Consider the following 20,843-nt stretch of genomic DNA (forward strand, 5'->3'; position numbering starts at 1 on the left):
GAAACAACTCAATTTAAAAACGGCAAACGATCCGATTATACAAAGTCACCAAAGATACACTGACGGCAAATAAAGCACATGAAAAGATGCTCAGTTTCATATATCATTAGGGAACTGCTGATTAAAACAATAGCGAGCTACTAACGACATACCTGTTAGAATGGTTACAATTCACAAAACTGACAGTACCAAGTGCTGATAAGAATGTGGGGCAAAAGCAACTCTCATTCATTGCTGGTAGGAATGCAAAATTATATAGGCGCTTTGGAACACAATCTGACAGTTTCTTATAAAACTTAACATAAGCCTACCATATGACCCAGCAGTCATGCTCCTAGGTATTTACCCAAATGAATTGAAAACTTATGTCCACACAAAAACCTACACATGAATATTTACAGCAGCTTTACTCATAATTGCCAAAACTAGAAGCAACTAAGATGCCCTTTAATAAGTGAATGGATGAACAAACTGTGATACGTCCGCACAATGGGATATTATTCAGTGATTAAAAAATGAGCTATCAAGCCACAAAAAGACATGGCAGAACTTTAAATGCATATTGTTTGATGAAAGAAGCCAGTTTGAAAAGCATACCTACTGTATGATTCCAACTAGATGACATTCTAAAAAAGACATAAACCATGGAGACAGTAAGATCAGTGGTTGCCAGGGTACTTGAGGAAGGATGAATAGGGGGAGCATAGGGGATTTTTAGGGCAGGGAAACTACTCTGTATGATACTGTAATGGTAGATACAGGTTATTATAAATTTGTCAGAAGCCATAGAACACAAAGAGGGAAACAAAGTATGGACTTTAGTTAATAATAATGTATCAATATTGGTTCATTAATTGTAACAAATATACCACAATAATGCAAGATGATAATAATAGGGGAAACTGTACAGCGTAGGGGGTATACGGGAATTCTCTGTATTATCTGCTTAATTTTTCTGTAAATCTAAAACTGTTTTAAAAATAAAATCTATTAATTAAACACACACATGCACACTCACCACATGCAATGATTCCTGGTAAAGCAACCAAATGAACGATGTGACATTTTAGAGGGCTTCTAGACTAGTGGGTAAGAAATTAGCATGAATTTCACAGTCCAGAGGTTCACTTCTCCATGTTGCACACTTATCAGATGCCATGCATAAAATGTTGCAGTGAAAAATCTCCAGTTTTGTGGTTCTGCCCTCTATTTTGACATTTTCTGCATCTTTCTGGTGCAGAGCCATAGATTTTTATGTCAATTCCTTAGGTAAATTAAAGAAAAAGCCCCTGTTGTTTTCTAAGGGCCAGATCAATTAAAAAAAAATAGCTTTCAGTTCCATGTTTCTGGAGGAACATTCTTAGAAATAAAATGTTTCTTTTTTCTTTGAGGGGGAGATACAATCTTGACCTACACTTAAAATGGATTTTATATAGTTAAGCATCAGTCTTTTTCTCTGAGCCCAAATTCTGCAGCCTCGGTATTTATATCCTGCAAGTGGGTCAACAAGGTAGGAGAGACCCTCACCCTTACAACCTCTAGCACGGGCTCCCCTCCTGTCCTAGGCTGGCTTGTTTGGTCTCCCTAGCTGCTCCTCCTTCTATTCACTTTCTCATGATGCAAATTCACACCTATCATTCATGCATGCTAAGAAAGAGGCCATGTGTATTGTTTCTTAACTTGTATTTGATCAGCTTCTGAACACCGAAACTAGGACCCAGTGATACACTTTTGCCTAGATGTCCTCTAAGAAGTCAGAAAGGCAAGAGGCACCAACAGTTGTTTTGCAAGATTCTATCAAGTGAATACAAATCATTCTTCTCTCAAAATCACACGGTGGCTTAATATTCAGCAGCAAAATACGTCTATTTGGATTGAAGATTACATTAGCATATATTGAAAAGTAGGTTAAGGAAAAAAACTGTCGAAAGGGTAAGCGTCAGGGTACGTGCATGTTAGAAAAAGAACTACTGTTGTACCGGAGATGGCGGTGGCCTTTAGATGAGCTCTAGTGGTCTGGGTGAGTGAGGAAGGGGAGGAAGATGGAGCTGGGGGCGACAACCCCAGCATGCGAGGAGCCAGCCATCCCACACTCAGGGTCTGAGAGGCCTCAGTGGTCTGGTGGAGACAGGGCAGAATGGGGTGGCGGTGTGCTACGACACACCCAGAATCAGGAGTTTCTGAGAAGTGTGATACCTACAGTGCGGTGAATGGAGATGCTTCCTTGTTTGTACCCATGGAACAAGGCCCTTCACTGCGGGACAGGCCCTAGGGACCAGCGGGGAACTGGACCACAGGCCAGAAACAAGGTTAAGCCAGAGAAGAACGGCAGCTTAAGGGAACCAAGGAATTCACAACTCAGTGCACAGAGACCAGGATTATACCAGCAAGATCACATCCAGAGCATCCGTCCTGCCTTGCCAGCCTGCTGTGTGTACAAACACCTCCTGGAAGGGCTGGGCAGAGCATCAAGGCTGGTGCCAGAGCATACATGGGAACTGGTAGTAACTATAGACTCTAGTGACATCCAAATACACACATTTTATGCTTCACCTGTGTTCCCACTGATCTTTGTATCTCAGTTAACATTTCCCATTTTTCAATAATTCTTAAAAATCCACAGATGTAATTACACTATTTGGAATTTCTACTTTTTAATTTGCCTTCATTCATCAACAAATGCTTAACCAGCCTTGATTAAGTACAGGCCCTGGGCTGGTCCTGGGATCCAAGGTGAGCAAAAGCAGAGGGTCCCTGTCCTCCCAGATCCTGCAGGTGAGTGCGGGAGACCTACGCAATCTAATAATGTCAAGGTACTTGCCACCAACTGATTTTCAACATAAACAACTTCAGTTACATATGATGTCCTAATGATCAAATACCATCTTAAAAGCATGAGGCAGATTCTAACTAGATCATGTAGGCCACGGTTAAGAAAAATTTCCCCAGGCCCTCCATCTCAAGGATAGGCTCTCTGAGAGATATTTCATATTTCAAATGGTCACAGTGTCTGCATGACCATTAGTCATGGGTGGAACAATTGAGAGAGCTCACTTGAGGGAGGGGTAGACTCAGTGATCCTTAACTAATTTAATAATTCTATGCTCTAGCTATTCAGTAAGGTTTACAATACAATTTTACAATCCCAGGACTTTCTCTGATAATTTACTCAAAAGATGGCCTATTAGTTAACAAATAACAAAACCACATAAAATCTTTCCAAGAGGAAGGAAATATATACAGTGGCAAGTTTAAAAATTGATACAATAAACTGCCAACATTGGTGATAGGACTTTTCAGAATCTAAAACAGTGAATATCTGATTCCAAACTTACATCCTTTCAATCTTTAGCATTACCTGGGAACATTAAACCTCAGTTCAGAAGATTGTGCTCTCTGAATTTAAAGGGGCCCCTTGCTTAAGAGTATGCACTTACGCATTCTGAGAAACTGTCATTTCTTTCACAAAGCGTTTGACATTTGCCATTTCCTTTATAACCTCGGTTAGAAGAAATAAAATGAGGTAATATTCTAAACGTAAAAGATGCTAGAAAAGTTATGTCCATGTATTTTTTCCTGTGTGTGCAGAGGAGAGAATATAATACATAACAAAACTGACACATTTTAACAAATGGCAGTATATTTCAAATTTAGGGAAGCACAAAGACCTGAGAAAGCACCTTTTTATGCAAAATATTTATATAGGAGTATAAATAAAATGTGCACTACAAAGTAAAATAAAATAGACTGGGGCATACAGAACACAACTAATATGACTAAGCTTGTTTAAAAAAAAAAAAAAAAAACCACTGGATTTTTTAAAGCTTCCATTTCACAGCAGGGTTGAGGGAGGGGCTACTTCATACCCAAAGGCTCACTTCCCTGTGTCATCTTTGTAACCAAAAGCAATGCACATAAGACTTCTGTGAACCCTTAAAATATGTATTTGTCAACTTGAATTTGCAATTTTCAAGTTGGTGGTGCAGAACCATAGAAGTGTAATTTTTGCAGTTCCCTTCACACACCTTTATCTGGAAAATTCTAAAGGTCCACCACCACGCAGAGGTGTTGCTATATGAAAGAAATTTTCCAGTGAAACAAGTTGTTGCTCTTCCTACTCTGCAGCAATGTTAGTAAAGCTTCCTTTGAAAAGTGCCTTAAATAGATTTCCACATATCTGGTTTAAGACTGAAAACAATTTCAAATAAGCCTTGCTCTGGTTAGCTACAGCTTTAATGTGAGGAGTTGGAATTTTTAAGAAGGACAGCATTTGTAAACCAGTTCCATCTTCATGTTTCATGGATTGAAGACAGAATATTGTATCTGTCGTCACACTTGAGTTGCATTTTCACTGTGCATGGCCTATTTGCATACAAACAAAAGAGATTATTTTTAAAAGAGGTTTTCTGTGTTTTTGTTTTGGTCCTTTGGGATGACTGTGGTAAGACGGGACCAAGCCATTTTCATACCTTGGATTTCACACGTGTTGAAGTGACCCCCTCACTTCCCCTTCCTTCCCACCCACTTCCAATTCAACGGCGGTCAACGTTAGGATCTTTGGCACCATTTGTCCAGACTATCGCAGCAGTCTCCAGGCTGGTTCCCTCTCACTATCCTTTACCCTACCATTATCTTTCATCAAAAACAATCTGATTATGAAACTTCCTTGCTTTAAAGACTTACTCCCTGTTCCTTATGGGCAGAAGTCACACTTACTTAGCAAGACACATGAGGCCCTTGACAGCCTGAACCCAAGTTTTCTCTTCTGCTTTTATCAGTCAACTCATATAACTTACCCTCTAGTCACACTTGAACTGCTCACTATTCCCTGACCCTCTCAAATCCTTTCAAGACTCTTTTGCCTTCTTTGCCTTTGCACAAACTGTTCCTTCTGTCTGGAATGCCTTTCCTGCCTTCTCTGTCAGCAAAATGCTCCTCTTCCTTTAAGATCCAGATCATTCCACAGTTCACAGCTGAAACCTTTTTTTTTTTGGCCGTCCTTCCCCTCCTCTTTTCACAATATCTATATCTTCCTTGCTCCCAAATCATATTACTTATTCTTCCATTATAGCTATTTCCTCATTGTGCTACAATCTCACTGCTCATATGGCTCTCCTGTCCTGAGTTCCACAAGGGCAAGGGACATGTTTCATTCCCCTTTGCGTTCCTGGTGCTTAGCAAAGGAACAGGTCCAGTAAATGTTATTAAAGTTAATATCTGTTAGCTGATTGCTTATAAGCTAGGTGCTCTGCTAAGTACTTTAAATCTGTTACTTCATTTAATCTGCACAACAAACATACAAAGTTTTACAAGTGAGGGAACTAAGTTTCAGAGAAGTTAGGCCACTTGCTCAGGGACACACAGCTGGCAACCTCAAGGTTTTAGTGGTATATAGAATTGAATCTGTTTTAATTTCTAACATCATACTATGTGACTATCATTAGAATGTCAGATGTCAGCGTACTTTTTTGGTGTGGTTTGGCACTTTTTTGAGTACATGTCTCTACTCTGCCCCTTACTAATTTTGTGATGTTGAGTAACTTACTAAACCTCTCTAAACCTCAATTTCCTCATTTTTTTTCAATGGGGAAAATAATACCAAGCTCACACGGTCATCGTAAGGATCCAGGGACAACACCTACGTAAGTTCCTAGCCCTGTCCCTGCTCATCACAGCCGTCACTGTTCCTTCCTACTTTGAGCCACGCATTTCATATTCCTCCAGAGTTCACTTAATCCTTACCCTCTGAAAAACTGAAACTATTAAACCTTTGAACAGATGAAGAAACTGAGGCTTAGAGAATTAAGTAACCTGCCCAAAGTTCCTTTAAGCAGATGTTTTTCCTAAGGCCCCCCAGAACTGAATGAGCCCCTGATATCAAGAACTAAGTAGTGTTTAAAGGGATCATTCTGCCTGTATGTGTGAAAATTCAGCTGGAGGCATTAAAGAGCCTGGGTTTGAGCCTGTTTTCCTTTTTTTAACTTTTATTTTCTGGCAACCACGAACACTTAACAAGCCAGGGAATTCTCTTGGAAATAAAGTCTTGGGTGAGCCACTGAATGGGCACATTAACTTTTCTACTGCCTACTGTCTAAATTCTCCATGTTCCTCGAATTTCCACCTTCTCCACTGAGCTCTCGATCAAGTTCTCCCCTCGCTCCCAATCCACTTCCTTCCAACCCCCAGGGGAAGATCTTGGGAACACTCCCAACTCAGTCAGAAGAGAAGAAGATAAGTGGCCTCTGCCTTAGGATCTGGCTTCCTTAGGGAAGTGTCTTGCTGGGTCCACACTTTCAACCCCCTTAGCTTCTGTCTCCCAGCTCTCACCTGTCTTGTTCCATCACTCACTTCTGTTATCTGAGGGTCTCAAAGGTGTTCTATGTTTGCCACTCCTGACTTAGAGTCTGTACCCCTCTACTAGATGACTTTTTACCTTGATTTCATCCTCCTTAGCAGAGCAATGAAATCCCTATTTCTGCAATCCCACCAATCTAGAGGTAATCACTATGACTATTTTGACATATTTGCTTGCTATCTTGTTTCTCTGCATTATTTTCTTTATAATTCCATAGCCTTATGTTTTCTTCTGTCATCAAGAAGTCATCATCAACTTCACTTCACTTTTAGTTTACTTAACCATTCACCTACTATGAAAAATTTAGGTTGATTCTTATTTTTCATTATATTAAATAATGGTGTAATAAACATTTTTGTGCACAAATCTGTTAACATCCCTCATTATCTAATTATATAGATCCCTAAAGGTGAAATTATTAGAACAAGATAAATAAGCATATTTTTATGGTAAAGCAAAATGATAGTTTATATATCTTCTAGAATTAGAAGTGTAAATTTGAATATGTTACCCATGATGACTAATGAGCAAAAACGTTTTTATAAATTAAAAGCACGCAAGCAGAAATAAAATATTTGAGGTCCAAAAGGCTAAAAAGGGGGTTTCAAGGACAACTTCATGAAGACACTCACTTGATTACCAGTCACAGGACAGGGTTTCATTTTAATGTTTTTGGCATCCTACCTCATATAAATATATTTTAGGTGGCTTTTTTGTTTGGCTTTCACCTTATTCACTTGCATTGAGCCTGGCCTTCTCTTATCTATAATTAGGAGGTCTATTATAGCAACTTTTGAGTTATAGGTAAAAATCCATTTGCTAGAACTGAGTCAGAAAAGGCAGAGCCAAAGAAATTTAAGACTTCATTTAAAAGATAGGAAATAATAGATGTTAAAGAAAAGAATGTGAAGCCTAAAATATTTCATTTTCACAAGACTTTACATCCATTATAAATTCTTATAGCCCTCATAGCATTGGTAAGTACCAGTAGCCTCATTTTACAGATGAAAGCACTGAAGTTCAGGGAGCTGGATAGCTTCCCCAAGGTGACTTCGCTAATAAGTACAAAATTACTTATTAACTACTTATTATTTGACACCAGCCCGACTGACTCAAAACGCTGGCACTTATCTAAGACACAATACTACCTACAGACAAACGGAAAACAGACAGCTTTGTGCTCCTGGGGAACCTCACACACTTCAGTCATAAAAATATCACCACATTTAATATATTTACCACTAAGCTGAGCTCTTTCAGGACAGAAATCATATTTGCTCGTCTTTGGTATATTTCAAATGTGTGGCATAGTGCCTGGAACAAAGGTGCTGAATGAACTGAAAAAATTACTTAGAACATAGAGAAATAGGCAGTGGCCAAGTTTGCTTGTATCTGCATTTTTAAGGCTCTTGATAGAGCGTCTTAAATTGCTTTCCAGAAAAGTTATAGCCATTCACAATCCCACAGTCAGTAGTATATGAAAGTACCATTCTTCCTGTATACTCTGAGCATTAATACCCCCATCCCCTAATGAAACATAAATTATTAATTTGATAAATGAATATATCTCATTGGTGTTTGCACTGGCATTTCCTTAATATTTAGTGAAGATGAAAATTTTGTCTTTTAAAATTACATTTTAAACTGTTTATTTTGAAATAATTAAAGATTCAAAGGAAGCTGAAAAAAAGTGTACAGGGAGGCCCTATATACCCTTCAACCAATTTCCCCCAATGGTAATGTCTTGTATAACACTAGTACAATGTCAAAATCAGGAAACTGACATTGGTTTAATCCACAGAGTTTATTCAGATTTCACCAGTTTTATGTTTTATGTGCACTCCTCTGTGTGTGTGTGTGTGTGTGTGTGTGTGTGTGTGTGTGTGTGTAGTTCTATGCAGTTTTATCACACGTGTAGATTCATGTAACAACTGCCATTATCAGGATACAGAACTGTTCCATCACCACAAGGCTCCCTGGTGCTATCCCTTTGTAGCCACACATACCTCTTCCTTTCCCCACCACCCCTAACTATGGCAACCACCAACTTGTTCTCATCTCCGTGATTTTGTTGTCTCAAGAATGTCATATAAATGGAATCACACAGTAGCATTTTGGGACTGGCATTTTCACTTAGCATTACTCCCTGGAGATTCATTCAAGTTTCTGTGTGTATCAGTAGTTCTTTGCTTTTATTGCTGAGTAGTATTTCATGGTATATGTGTACCACAGTTTGTTTAATCATTCACCCAAGGAAGGACATTTTTCCCCTTAGTTTTTGACTATTAAGAATAAAGCTGGTATGAATATTCATGTACTGTTTTTTGTGTGAGCATAGGTTTTCATTTCTCTGGGATAAATGCCCAAGAATGCAATTGCTGGGTTATATGGTAAATGTATGTTTAGTTTTGTAAGAAACTGCCAAATGGTTTTCCAGAGTGGCTGTACCATTTTACAGTCCCAGCAGCAACGTATGAGTGATCCAGTTTCTCTGCATCCTGCCAGCATTTGGTGTTACCATTATTTTTTACTTTAGCCATTCTGATAAGTGTACGATAATAGCTCACTATGGTTTTAATTTTCATTCCCATAATGGATAATGATGTTGAACATCTTTTCATGTGCTTACTTATCATCTGTATATCCTCTTTGGGGAAATGTTTTTATGTCTTTTGCCCATTTTGTAATTGGATTACTTGTTTACTGTTTAATCTGATAAATGAAAACATCTCATTTGGTGTTTCTTCAATGTCTACTGAAAATGAACATTTTTTTGTTATTTGTATATTTTAAAATCACTTAATTATTAATGGCATTGGATTGCTTTTGTCACTTCATAATTGTTGTTTTCCATTCCCAATTAGATTATAAAAATTGTATGTTGGCTTTTTCTTCTGTATCCTCCATACTGCCTTAAAACTATCAGGTTCTTGATAAAGATTTATTGTTTACTTGGTTGAAAATAGTTGTAAGATGGAGATGATGATCTAGGTTTATCTTTTGGGTACTTATTTATTTCAGGTTTTACCCCATGGTTATTTCCTGGCTGCTATTGACTAATTCATTTATTTTGCTAAATGTTCATTTAAAAAAATTTTATTAGATCTTTTAGTAGAGTCACACCTGATTAATTTGATCCCCAATAATATAGAAGTGTGACATTTGCATTGCTTGGCCAATAATATCCTGAGGCTACAGAAGGCAAATTTTAGACTCACTTTGACTTCAGAGCTTTCTAAGACAACGCTTTAATACTTCCCTATTCCAATTCTACTATGTTTTTTCCTGCTTATTGACCTAAGCTATAATGATGCCCCAAACTCCACTCAGGCTTGTTTTTTCCTTTACATCATTAGATTCACCACAGTCTTACAACATCCCCCTTACAACATCACATTCATCATAGGGTTCATCTCTGAGAAGCTTTGAAAAACACATTTCTTATGGCTTAACAAAAGAGAATGGAATCTATGTCAGTACCAAAAATCCAACACGTAAAATGACAGCTGCAGAAAGCAGAGGAGACTCCAGGTCTGGCCGATTGACTCTAGGGTGTCTCCGTGTGGCTCTTTACGGACAGCAGAGGTGAGTTTGGTTCAGTGAAGAGGTCCCCTTTCATCACCTAATGTTTTGTGGGAGTGATCTATCTGCTGTCTCTGTTCTCAGCTCTCTAAGATCTACCCCCTCTACTCAGCTGGGAGTGCTCCGCAAAGGTCACCACGGACCTCTGGAGTGACGTTTTCAGTCATTCTCCTACTTCACCTTTCTGCAGAATTTGACACTGTGACTACCCTCTACTTTGTGAAATATTTTTCACCTCTTAGCTTAGGTGACCTAATCCTCTTTTGGTTCCTCACCAACCTCTCTGAGATACTCACTCACAGTTTCTTTCTCTGGCTATTTGCACTTTCACCAAAGGATTATGTACACCCACCAAATGTATTAGTTTGTTAGGGCTGTGATAACAAAGTACCACAAACTTTGTGGTTTAAACAACCCTCCTTCTGAGGGTTTTAAGGGAAGGATCTGTTCTAGGCCTCTCTTCTTGGCTTGTAGATGGCCATCTTTTCCAAGTCTCTTCACATGGTCTTCCCTCTATGCATGATTCTGTGTCCAAATTTCCTCTTACTTTTAAGCATATTAGTCATCTTGGATTAGGGCCCATCCTAATGACCTCATTTTAGCTTGATTATCTCTGTAAAGACCCTATCTCTACATACAGCCACATCCTGAGATACCATTAAGAAGAATGGTACTTTCATATACTACTGATTGTGGGATTGTGAATGGCTATAACCTTTCCGGAAAGCAATTTAAGACTCTGTACCAAGGGTCTTAAAACATATAAATTTTGAGGGGACACAACCAACCCTTAACCCTTAGTCCCTAGAGTCACTTTTTCTGTATCTCATGTGCTCAGTGTAGAAATTTGGTAAATATGCTTTGTCTTTCCATGGACATGTCCTCCTCTTTTTTTAAACTGAAGTACAGTTGATTTATAATATTATGTTAGTTTCAGGTGTACAGCTGTCCTTCTCTTTCTTGCATCTCTCTCCTCCCCTGGTTCCTATGACATCACTTTTCTCCTGCTCTGTTCCATTCTCTCTAGTCCCTCCTTGGTGTCTACTGTGGACTCTTTATCCTCATCTACCTCCTTAAATGTCAAAATTTTCCAGCTTCCATCCTTGGCTTCTTCTCAATTCACCATCCCCTCTCCCTAGTGATCTCACCCACAACGAGAATTTCAACCCTCCCCTATACTTATGCTGAAGACTCTTAATGTTTTCTGCAACCCATACCTCTTTCTTGAGCTTTACACCTGTATATCCAGTTGTCTACTTGGACATCACCATCTAGCTGCTCCAAAAGATCTCAAATTCAGCATGTTAAAAAATGAATTCAACTTCTGTCCTCTTTCCCCTGGCCCAAACCCAATCCACTTCCTATATCCCTCATTTTGTGAAGGATGCCACTATATACTTAGATGTCTCCTTCCAAGCTCCATATCTGTCAAAAACCAAATCCTATCAATTCTAGTGTGTAAATATCTCCTAAATGCATCCTCTCCTCTCTCACCCTACCATAACTGCCCTGGTTTCATGTCCTCAACACCTCTCCTTGAATTAGTTTCCTATAGTCCTATTAGTCTAATAGTTTCCCAAATGATTTCCTTGTTAACTCAGTTCTGCACTCTGCTGCCCGAGGAATTTTTAAAGCAAATTTTATCATATTTTTGCTTGTTTATGGTTCTTCAAATGTAGGCTGTGACTTTAGGATAATCACAGTGGATGCCTGGGCTCAGGGCAGGGGGGAGAGAGTGTCCTTGTTCTGACCCCTCCCAGTGTCCACCTCATCCTCTATGAGTACTACTTGTCAGGCATCTTCTCACAGCTATACCTGCAATTCCCCCACGCACCCCATTTGTCTACTTAATTACCCAGACCTTGGGTGTTTAAATTATGTTGACTTCCCATGAAGCCCACAGCTGGTGGTCCAAAAAGCCTCAGGAGGGTCTCTGAGCCATCTTTTCTCTCCTGTACTAGCTCTTTGCTCCTGGCTTCATCCTTGCATCTAACTTGGCTCTCGGCTTCCCTACCCTCATCCTCCTTTCCAGCATTTGGCTTCCCACTGTGATCAAAGTCATTTCCTGGAGGTGGCTGGTCTTGTCCTTGGGCTCTGCCTGTTTCATTGTCAGCTCCCCTGGGAGCCCAGCCTAGGGTTGTCCTGACAGGCTCAGAGGGGATTGAACACTTCTGCTGGGAAAAATCTTTCCTGAATTCTAGTCCTAGCATTGACATCAAGTAGCTGTATCATCTTGGACAAATGACCTCCCTTCTATTTCTTAATCCTAACAGTAATAGTAATAAACAACAACAATAATAATAATCACTGAGTACTTATCGTGACAAGGTTCTAAGTACCTTACGTGGATTAGCTCATTAAAATCTCACAATTATCTTATCACAATTATCCCCATTATACAGTAAAACACTAAGGATTTCAATTGTTAAGCAATTTGTCCAAGGTCACACAGCTAGAAAGTGAAAGAATCCAGGACAGAAACACTAGCACTTTGGTTCCTAACCGTGGCCACTTAACCCCTGCACTGTTCTTTCACCGTGCAGCTCACTCCAGAGCCATGAGATCCATTTGTAAAATAAGGAAATGAGCACTCTGGTCTCTTCCACATAGAATATTCTATGAAAACAGGCTTATCAGGATCTAGTGATTTATGGGTAGAGTGAGTATATTTTGAGAAGGAGTCAAGAGACAAAAAAGTTAAACACAAAGGGCCAAAGCCCTAACAATGGAGCTCCACAAATTATGAGTGATCACATACCACTAGACAGCTGACTGCTTTTCTGAGAGAAGCCAGCTATTGGTTACTTTTTCTTAAATATCTAGTTTTATTTTTCTGCCTGCAGATGTGATCCAAGTTCAAAAGCACAAGTAGAAAATAAAAATCATCTGTATTTCTAATATTGTGTGTATAGAGGTATCATGTATAAAAGTAGTAGCAGTGTACATTCTGTTTTTTTTCTTATACAGAATACATTAAGAATTGTTCTACAATACAGTTTTTAATGATTGCATGGTATTTCATCATGGATGTTCCATAATTAACCAACTACTTATGTTTAGATATTTAAGTTGTTTCTAAGATTTTCCCTATGAGAAACAATGGCAAGAAAAATATGCTTGCGTCCTTACAATAAATTCCTAAAAGTTGAACTACTTGGTTAAAAGGCGTATACATTTTGCTTTTGGTATGTATCACTAGATTATTGTCTAGAAAGATTATATTATCATCAACAGGTAATAAGGGTGTAAATGTTCCTCCCTCCTTAGAAACACATAGGATTCTTACTTGCTTGCTTTTCAAACAAAATATTTGCCAAGTTGATAAAAGAAAAATGACATTTCACTTTTAATTTGCATTTCTTTTATTTCAGGTAAGACTAAACAGAATTGGCCATTTATATTTTAAAATTTCCTGTTCATGATCAATTTTCAGGCACTGTGAAACAAAGAGAATCTTAACAAGAACAGTGTAGACAGTGGCCTGTGGTTCTATAGACATCTGCAGGCAGTGTTAGCATAAGGTACCACTTCTATGGTTCCACAAAAATTATATATTCTGAAATTGCTCACTTCATACATGGGTAACATTTCAAAATTTCACTGGAGGGAAAAGGAGTCTTTACTTGGAAATTAAATTCTAACCTTCTGAAATAAAAGCAGCAAAGCTGTCTACCAAACCAGTAAGCACTGGATAGATGAGGGCTACATAGATTTTCAAAGAACAATAATAAATAACCAGTGACCCCAGCTACCACCATCCAAGAGAAGGGTGGATGTGACTTCTTCCAGTAAGTCACTGCCATGGGGGCCTGCCAGGACATGGAGAAACCTTTTGGTGCAGGACAAAGTGGAAAGAAAGATTTTTACTCCTTATGACCAGCGTGTCCTTGAGTTAATTATTTAGCTGCTTTAAGCCATAGTTATCTCATCCATAAAACACAATGATGATATCATCTGCCTGAGAGTCACTGTGAAGATTAAAATTCAGTGAAATCACACTAGTAAACTACACAGCATATCATGCATGTTCAATACCCGGTAGCTAAATGAATTACTCTACCTCCTTCTGCTACCTCACCCTGCTCAGAATCTCCCATGGCCTCTTTGTGACTCATTATCTGGGTTCTGCATTTTCTTTTTACACCTCTTATTCCTCTTCCTTTTCCTCGGCCTCTCTCTTTCTACTTTCTCTATCTCATTCCCCACCCCCAGGCCAAACTGACCTTGGTGTCCATTGAATTTACTCCCTGTCATTTGTTATACTTGTACAGACATTTTAAAATTTCCTGATTCTTGAAATCAGTAACTGTAACATTTAAATATCTGAAAAACAAATTTCAAAAATCAAAATTAAATCACTTAAAAAAACCCCAACAACCAATAAACATTTTGACATTTCCATCTCATCTTCAATTAGTAGTCAAATATCTTTGGTAGACATTTTTTAAATGTCTACTGAAGACATGTATATCTTCGGTAGACATTTTTTAAAAGCTCCCCTGCCTTGGAGGTATGGGATCATCTTAGAGTGATGGAGCAAGAAGGTGCAAATGGCTTCAAGACTCTAGCTAACCTTCCATAGCATAGATTGCTCTTTCTCCCAGATATTCCTGCTGCATAAATACGTCCTTAATACATAATTAGCATTCTTGGGCAGGAAGAACAGAAAACAGCACCATCCTCGACCTCAGCCTGACACTGAGGTCACTTAACTCATAACTGCCTTTCAAGAATAAGAATGATCACTCACCATCCGAGACCCATCTTCACTGGTTTCTGCTGTTGGGGTAACTGTCTTGGAATGACCTCGTTTGTCTGTCTGTCTGTGCTAGTTGGCAGTGGGAGGAGGAACAACCCCTCCTACACCCCTGAAAGCTTTCCTCCTCAATGACTGTTTACTTTGTAACTTTCTTTATTAAAGGCTGTTCCTCTTTTTTTCTACAGATTTTGCCAACACTTGTGGAAGAAATTTAACCCTTTTCTTGCATTTGAATTTGTTGACCTAGGTCTAAATATATTTAAAAAATAATAATTCAGTGGCTTGAGTTCCAGACATGGCATTAAGATGAAGCTGACTAAAAATCCCCCCTCTTGAAACTCCCTCAAAAAGCCTAGAAAATAAGATAATTAAAAGAGAAAAAAAAAAAAACACTCTGCATCTATAAGATGGAATAAGAATGTTCTATAGATTTTGGTAAGACAATAAAAAGTGTGATTTATTATGGATGTGTATTGGAAGTGGGTAGCCTCCCCCTGTGATTTCCACCACAAGAATGATGGAAGATTTCACTGAACTTCAAGGGCAAGGGGGTGACCTCCTATGAGAGCTGCACAACCAAGGAGGGCAAACAAAAACTACCACTTTTATTATGTCATTCCTACTATAGCCAAAAGTTAGATTGGTCAAAGGGAGGATTCCTGAAATAGAGACCTGAAAAAAAAAGCAGAACCCTAAAATTAAAAGATGTACTTGAGAGAGAAACACAAAATTAATCAAGTGGAATCTATTACCAGAAGAAAAGAAATTTCCACGTATGAACTAAAAAAGGCACAATTAAGGAACTCAAAGGGTTCAGATGGTCAAAAAAATGTTTTTAAGAAAATGGATTTTCATCCAGAGAAATCATTGTGAGCATTTTAAATTCCAAAGACAAAGAAAACTAAAAAAAGAGGAAAAAAAATTAAAGTAGGATGACTTCAGAGAAAGTTAAACCAGCTTGGCCTCTTAATCAACCCTAAATGTCAGAAAACCACAGAACAATATCCATAGTGTTTTGAGGTAGCATTCTCTTCCCAGATAAGATGCCAGTTAAGTGTGAAGTCAGTAGAAATACATTACCAAGCAGACAAAAACAACAACAACAAAAATACCACCACTAAGATAACCTTTCAAAATAAATTACTTAAATATGTGTGTTCCCAAATAATTAGAAATGAATTAAAATTGAAAGCCTAAGAATGGAAAAGCTATGATTAAAGAAAGAAATAAAACTTTGGTAAGCTTGAAAGCCAGTAAAACATATAGAGATAACACTAAAAAAAATTGTTGTAAATTAGTTTAGAAGATCAGAATGTTAAGAAAAATTATTAGAAATAGATTTCCTATATTATTTTTAATGAAGTTTGAAAATAACAGGTGATAGGATTCTGGGAAGATGGCAGAGCAGGAAGCACCAGGAATCTCTCTCACCACCTAGACAATTGCACTGGCAGAATCTGTCTGATGTAACTATTTTGGAACTCTGTAGCCTATTGAAGGCTTTCAATTTCCAAGGGAAGGCTTGGACTGTAAATTGTGGTTAATTTCAATCAATTTCAGCTCTTGGCACAGGGGAGCAGCTACCCATCTGCCACTCCCAGTTCCACTGCAGGCAATTGTGCACAAGTTCCTGGAGCACCTTGCACACAGCTTGCATGTATCAGGGTGGGCAAAACAAGACCCTGTACTCCAAATATCTGGGATATATGTCCTGATCCCCGACTGCTGCTTCAGGTACAGAAGTGCAGACAAAGAGATGAGAAGCCGTTTTTGTTGCACCTCCCCCGCCGCCAGCTGAAGTGACTTACAGTGGATTTAAAGGACTGGTGCCCTTCCTCTTCCTTCCTTTTTCTCTTTTTCCACTCTTTGGAGCCAGACATTAAAGACTAGGAAATTCAAAAACAACTGCATATATGGGGAAAATTAGAAAGTGGGAAAGGCAAAGACTCAAAAAAGACCTGAAAGGACCTTAAGTTTATACCTCAGTGTGATCCTTGGCACAGAGACAGCCTACAACAACTTAAAAAAACAAAAAGAATAACAAAAAGCAAACAGTGGGAAAGGTGGCTAATCTGATCTCCAGAGTTACCACATTAGATTCAAATGTCCAACTTTCAACAAAAAAATCATATCACAATGTATATAAAGGAAAATATAAACTTCCCTCTTAGAATTTTCCATTAAAAGGAAAAAATAAATCAACAGAAACTGATCTTGTTAAAGACTTGATGGCACATCTACTTTAAAACAACTATCTTAAAGATGCTCAAAGAACTAAAGGAAGATGTGGAGAAAGTCAATAAAATGATGTATGAACAATATAGAAGTATCAATAAAAGAGATAGGAAACCTAAAAAGAAACCAAAAAAATTATAGAGCTAAAAAGTACAATAACTGAAATTTTAAAATTCACTAGAAGGAGTCAAAGGAAAATTTCAGTAGGCAGAAGAAAGAATCAATGAACTTGAAGATAAGACAAAAGAAATTATCAAGACAGAGAAACAGGAAAAAAGATGAAGACAAATTATCAGAGCCTAAGGTACCCATGGGACACCATGAAATCAATCAACATATTCATTGTGAGAGTCCCAGAAGGAGAAAAGAGGGAGAAAGGGGCAGAACACTTCACAAATTTGATGAAAGATATGAATATAAACATCCAAGCAGCTCAACAAACTGCAAGATGAACTCAAAGAGACCTACACTGAGACATATTATGATGAAGTTTCTGGAAAGCTAAATACAAAGAATCTTCAGGGCATCGGTTGAGAAGGACTTGTAATATACAAGGGATTCTCAATAAGATTAGCACCACATTTCTTATCAGAAACTTTGGAGGCCAGAAGGCCATGGGCCAATATATTTTAAGTACTAAAAAAAAAAAAAAGAAAGAAAAACCTGTCAATCAACAACCCTATATATGGAAAACCTGTCCTTCAAATGTAAGGGAGAAATTAAGTCATCCCCAGGTAAACAGAAGCTGAGAGAGTTGTTTCCTACTAGATTTTCTCTGCAAGAAATGCAGAGAAAGTCCTGTAGGGTGAAATGAAAGCAAACTAGAGAGTAACTCAAAGTTGTATGAAGAAATAAAGATCTCAATAAAGGTTAATACACTGGCAATTCTAAAAGCTAGTATTATTGTAACTTTGATTTGTAACTCTACATTTTGTTTTCTACATAGTTTAAGAGATTAATGCATTTAAAAGACTCATTAGTTTATGTTTTGGAGCACACAATGAATAAAGATGTAATTTTGTAATATCAACAACTGAAAGGGGTGGTGACAGAGTTGTAAAGGAGCAGAGTTTTTGTTTATTATTAAAGTGAAGCAAGTATAATTCAAATTAGAATGCTACAGCTTTAGTATGTTTAATTGTAATCTCCATGGTAATCACAAAGAAAATAGATATAGAATATGTATAAAAGGATATAAGAAAGAAATTTAAACATTTCACTGCAAAAAATCAACTAAACACAAAGGAAGATGATAATGTAGGAAAAGAGGGACAAAAAAATCTATAAGGAAGGTAGAAAACAAATAGCAAAATGACAAAAGTAAGTCTCTCCTTTTTAGTAATTACTGATAGTTGGAGACTTCATTAGACCACTACTCTCCATAATGGATAGAACAACCAAATAGAAGATAAGTAAGGAAACAGAGGACACAGTAGACTGACTAGATCCAACAGACATACATAGAACACTTTACCCAACAACAACAGCATACATCTTCTCAAGTACACTTAAGATATTTTCCAGGGTAGACCATATGTTAGGCCTCAAATTAACTTTCAATAGATTTTAAAGATGTCATACAAAATATCTTCTCAGACCACAGTGGGATGAAGTTAGAAATCAATAACAGAACCAAAACTGGAAAATTCACAAATTTGTGGAAATTAAACAACATATTTTTAAGCAACTGCTGGATCAAAGGGGAAATCACAAAGGATATTAGAAAATACTTAGAGATGAATGAAAACAAAAACAAAACACGAAAACTTATGGGACACAGTGAAAACTAGGACTAAGATGGATATTTATAGCTATAAACACTGATGTCAAAAGACAAGGATCTCAAATCAACAATGTAGGGAACTAGAAACTTTACATCTTAAGGAACTAGAAAAAGAACAAACTAATCCCAAAAATAGCAGAAGGAAGGAAATAATAAAGATTAGAACAGAAATGAAATAGAAAAAAATAGAGAAATCAATAAAATCAAATTTGGTACTTTTTAAAAGATCAAAAAAATTGACAAACCTTCAGCTAGGTGGACTAAGAAAAAAAAGACTAAAATTACTAAAATCGGTAGTGACCAATGGGTCAAAGAAGAAATCAAAAAAAGGAGTCAAAAAGAAACTTTGAACAGATAAAAATGAAAACACAAATTACCAAAACTTATGGTATGAAGCAAATGCATTTCCAAGAGGGAAGTTTATAACAATAAATGTCTACGTTAAGAAAGAAAAGAAGGGGGGCTTCCCTGGTGGCGCAGTGGTTGAGAGTCTGCCTGCCAATGCAGGGGACGCGGGTTCGAGCCCTGGTCTGGGAAGATCCCACATGCCGCGGAGCAACTAGGCCCGTGAGCCACAACTACTGAGCCTGCGCGTCTGGAGCCTGTGCTCCGCAACAAGAGAGGCCGCGATAGTGAGAGGCCCGCACACCGCGATGAAGAGTGGCCCCCGCTCGCCGCAACTAGAGAAAGCCCTCGCACAGAAACGAAGACCCAACACAGCCATAAATAAATAAATAAATATTAAAAAAAAACAAAAAAAAGAAAGAAAAGTTCTTTTTTAACTAGGTCTTTTAAGAACTTATCAGTAAATTTTAAAATTGTGCTATTTTATCATCTATTTTACTTTTACTCATGTTTTAAACACACTACATTGTCATTTTTTGCTTTATATGATCAGTTATTTTTTTAGCACATTTAATTCTAAGAAAAAAAGATTTTATTTTCTTTCATTTATTCCATTTTATTTATTCTATTATTTCATTAAATTTTTTGTGTATACAGCCATACCTCATTTTATTGTGCTTTGGTTTATTACACTTTGCAGATACTGCATATTTTACAAAATGAAGGTTTGCAGCAACCCAGACTTGTCAGATAAAGGTTAGCATTTTTCAGCAATAAAGCATTTTTAAATTAAGGTATGTTCATTGTTTTGTTAAACATAGTGCTATTGCACACTTAATAGACTACAATATAGTGGAAACATAACTTTTATATGCACTGGGAAACCAGAAAATTTGTGTGACTCACTTTGTTAAGGTGGTTTGGAAACAAACCAGTGGTATCTCTGAGGTGTGCCTGTTAATTTCTGACCAATACATATTCCTTCACCTAAAGGGTTTTCTGTTTGCTTGTTTTCTGCTCTTTGTGTTTTCTTACATTTCTTGGGGAGTATGCATACTGGCAATGAATTTTATCAACATTTGTCTGAAAAAGTATTTCTCCATCATTTCTGAAGAATATTTTTTGCTGAGCAAAGAATTGGAGTTGACAGGTTTTTTTTACTTTCAGCACTTTAAATATGTCACTCCATTATCTTCTTATTTGCATGGTTTCAGGGGGAGAAAAAGAATTACAGTCTGCTGTAATTCTTATCCTTGTTCTTCTGCAGGTACTTTTTTTTTTTTTCCTATTTTTAAGATTTTCCCTTTGCTTTTGGTTTTCAGCACTTTGAATATTGGTGTGGACTGAATTGTGTCCCCCCCTCAAATTTATATGTTGAAGTCCTAACCCCAATTACCATGGATGTGACTGTATTTGAAGATATGGTCTTTAAGGAGGTGATTAAGTTTAAATGAGGCTGTTAAGATGGTTCCTAATCTAATCTGACTGATGTCCTTATACGAAGGGAAAGTTTGGACACAAAAAGAGACACCATGGATGATAGTCGTGGACAAAGGGATGACCATGTGAAGAGACAGCAAGAGGATGGCCATCTGCAAGCCACAAGGAGATGCCTCAGTGGAAATCAGTCCTGCCATACCTTGATCTTGAACTTGCACACTTCAGAACTGTGAGAAATAAATTTCTGTTGCTTAAGTCAACCAGTCTGTGGCATTTTGTTAGGGTAGCCTAGCAAATACAAATATTAGTGGGTTTTGGGGTTTTTTGGGGTTTCTTTTGTTTTT

The 20,843-nt window shown here is 37.7% G+C and overlaps 1 protein-coding gene across 3 annotated transcripts in view; it reads right to left on the reverse strand.

Moving 5' to 3' along the window:
- CD86 (CD86 molecule) overlaps positions 1-19,166 on the reverse strand; it is a 65,807-nt gene extending 46,641 nt beyond the window's left edge. For all 3 annotated transcript variants that reach the window (XM_082459421.1, XM_082459419.1, XM_082459420.1), the window contains exon 1: positions 14,688-19,166. In XM_082459421.1, coding sequence (XP_082315547.1) covers positions 14,688-14,701 — 14 coding nt within the window. In that variant the 5' untranslated portion in view covers positions 14,702-19,166. The remainder of the gene's footprint in view (positions 1-14,687) is intronic.
- Positions 19,167-20,843: the final 1,677 nt, after the last annotated feature.

This window comes from Balaenoptera physalus, assembly GCF_965194825.1.
Source record: "Balaenoptera physalus genome assembly, chromosome: 4".
Classification (NCBI taxonomy): domain Eukaryota; kingdom Metazoa; phylum Chordata; class Mammalia; order Artiodactyla; family Balaenopteridae; genus Balaenoptera; species Balaenoptera physalus.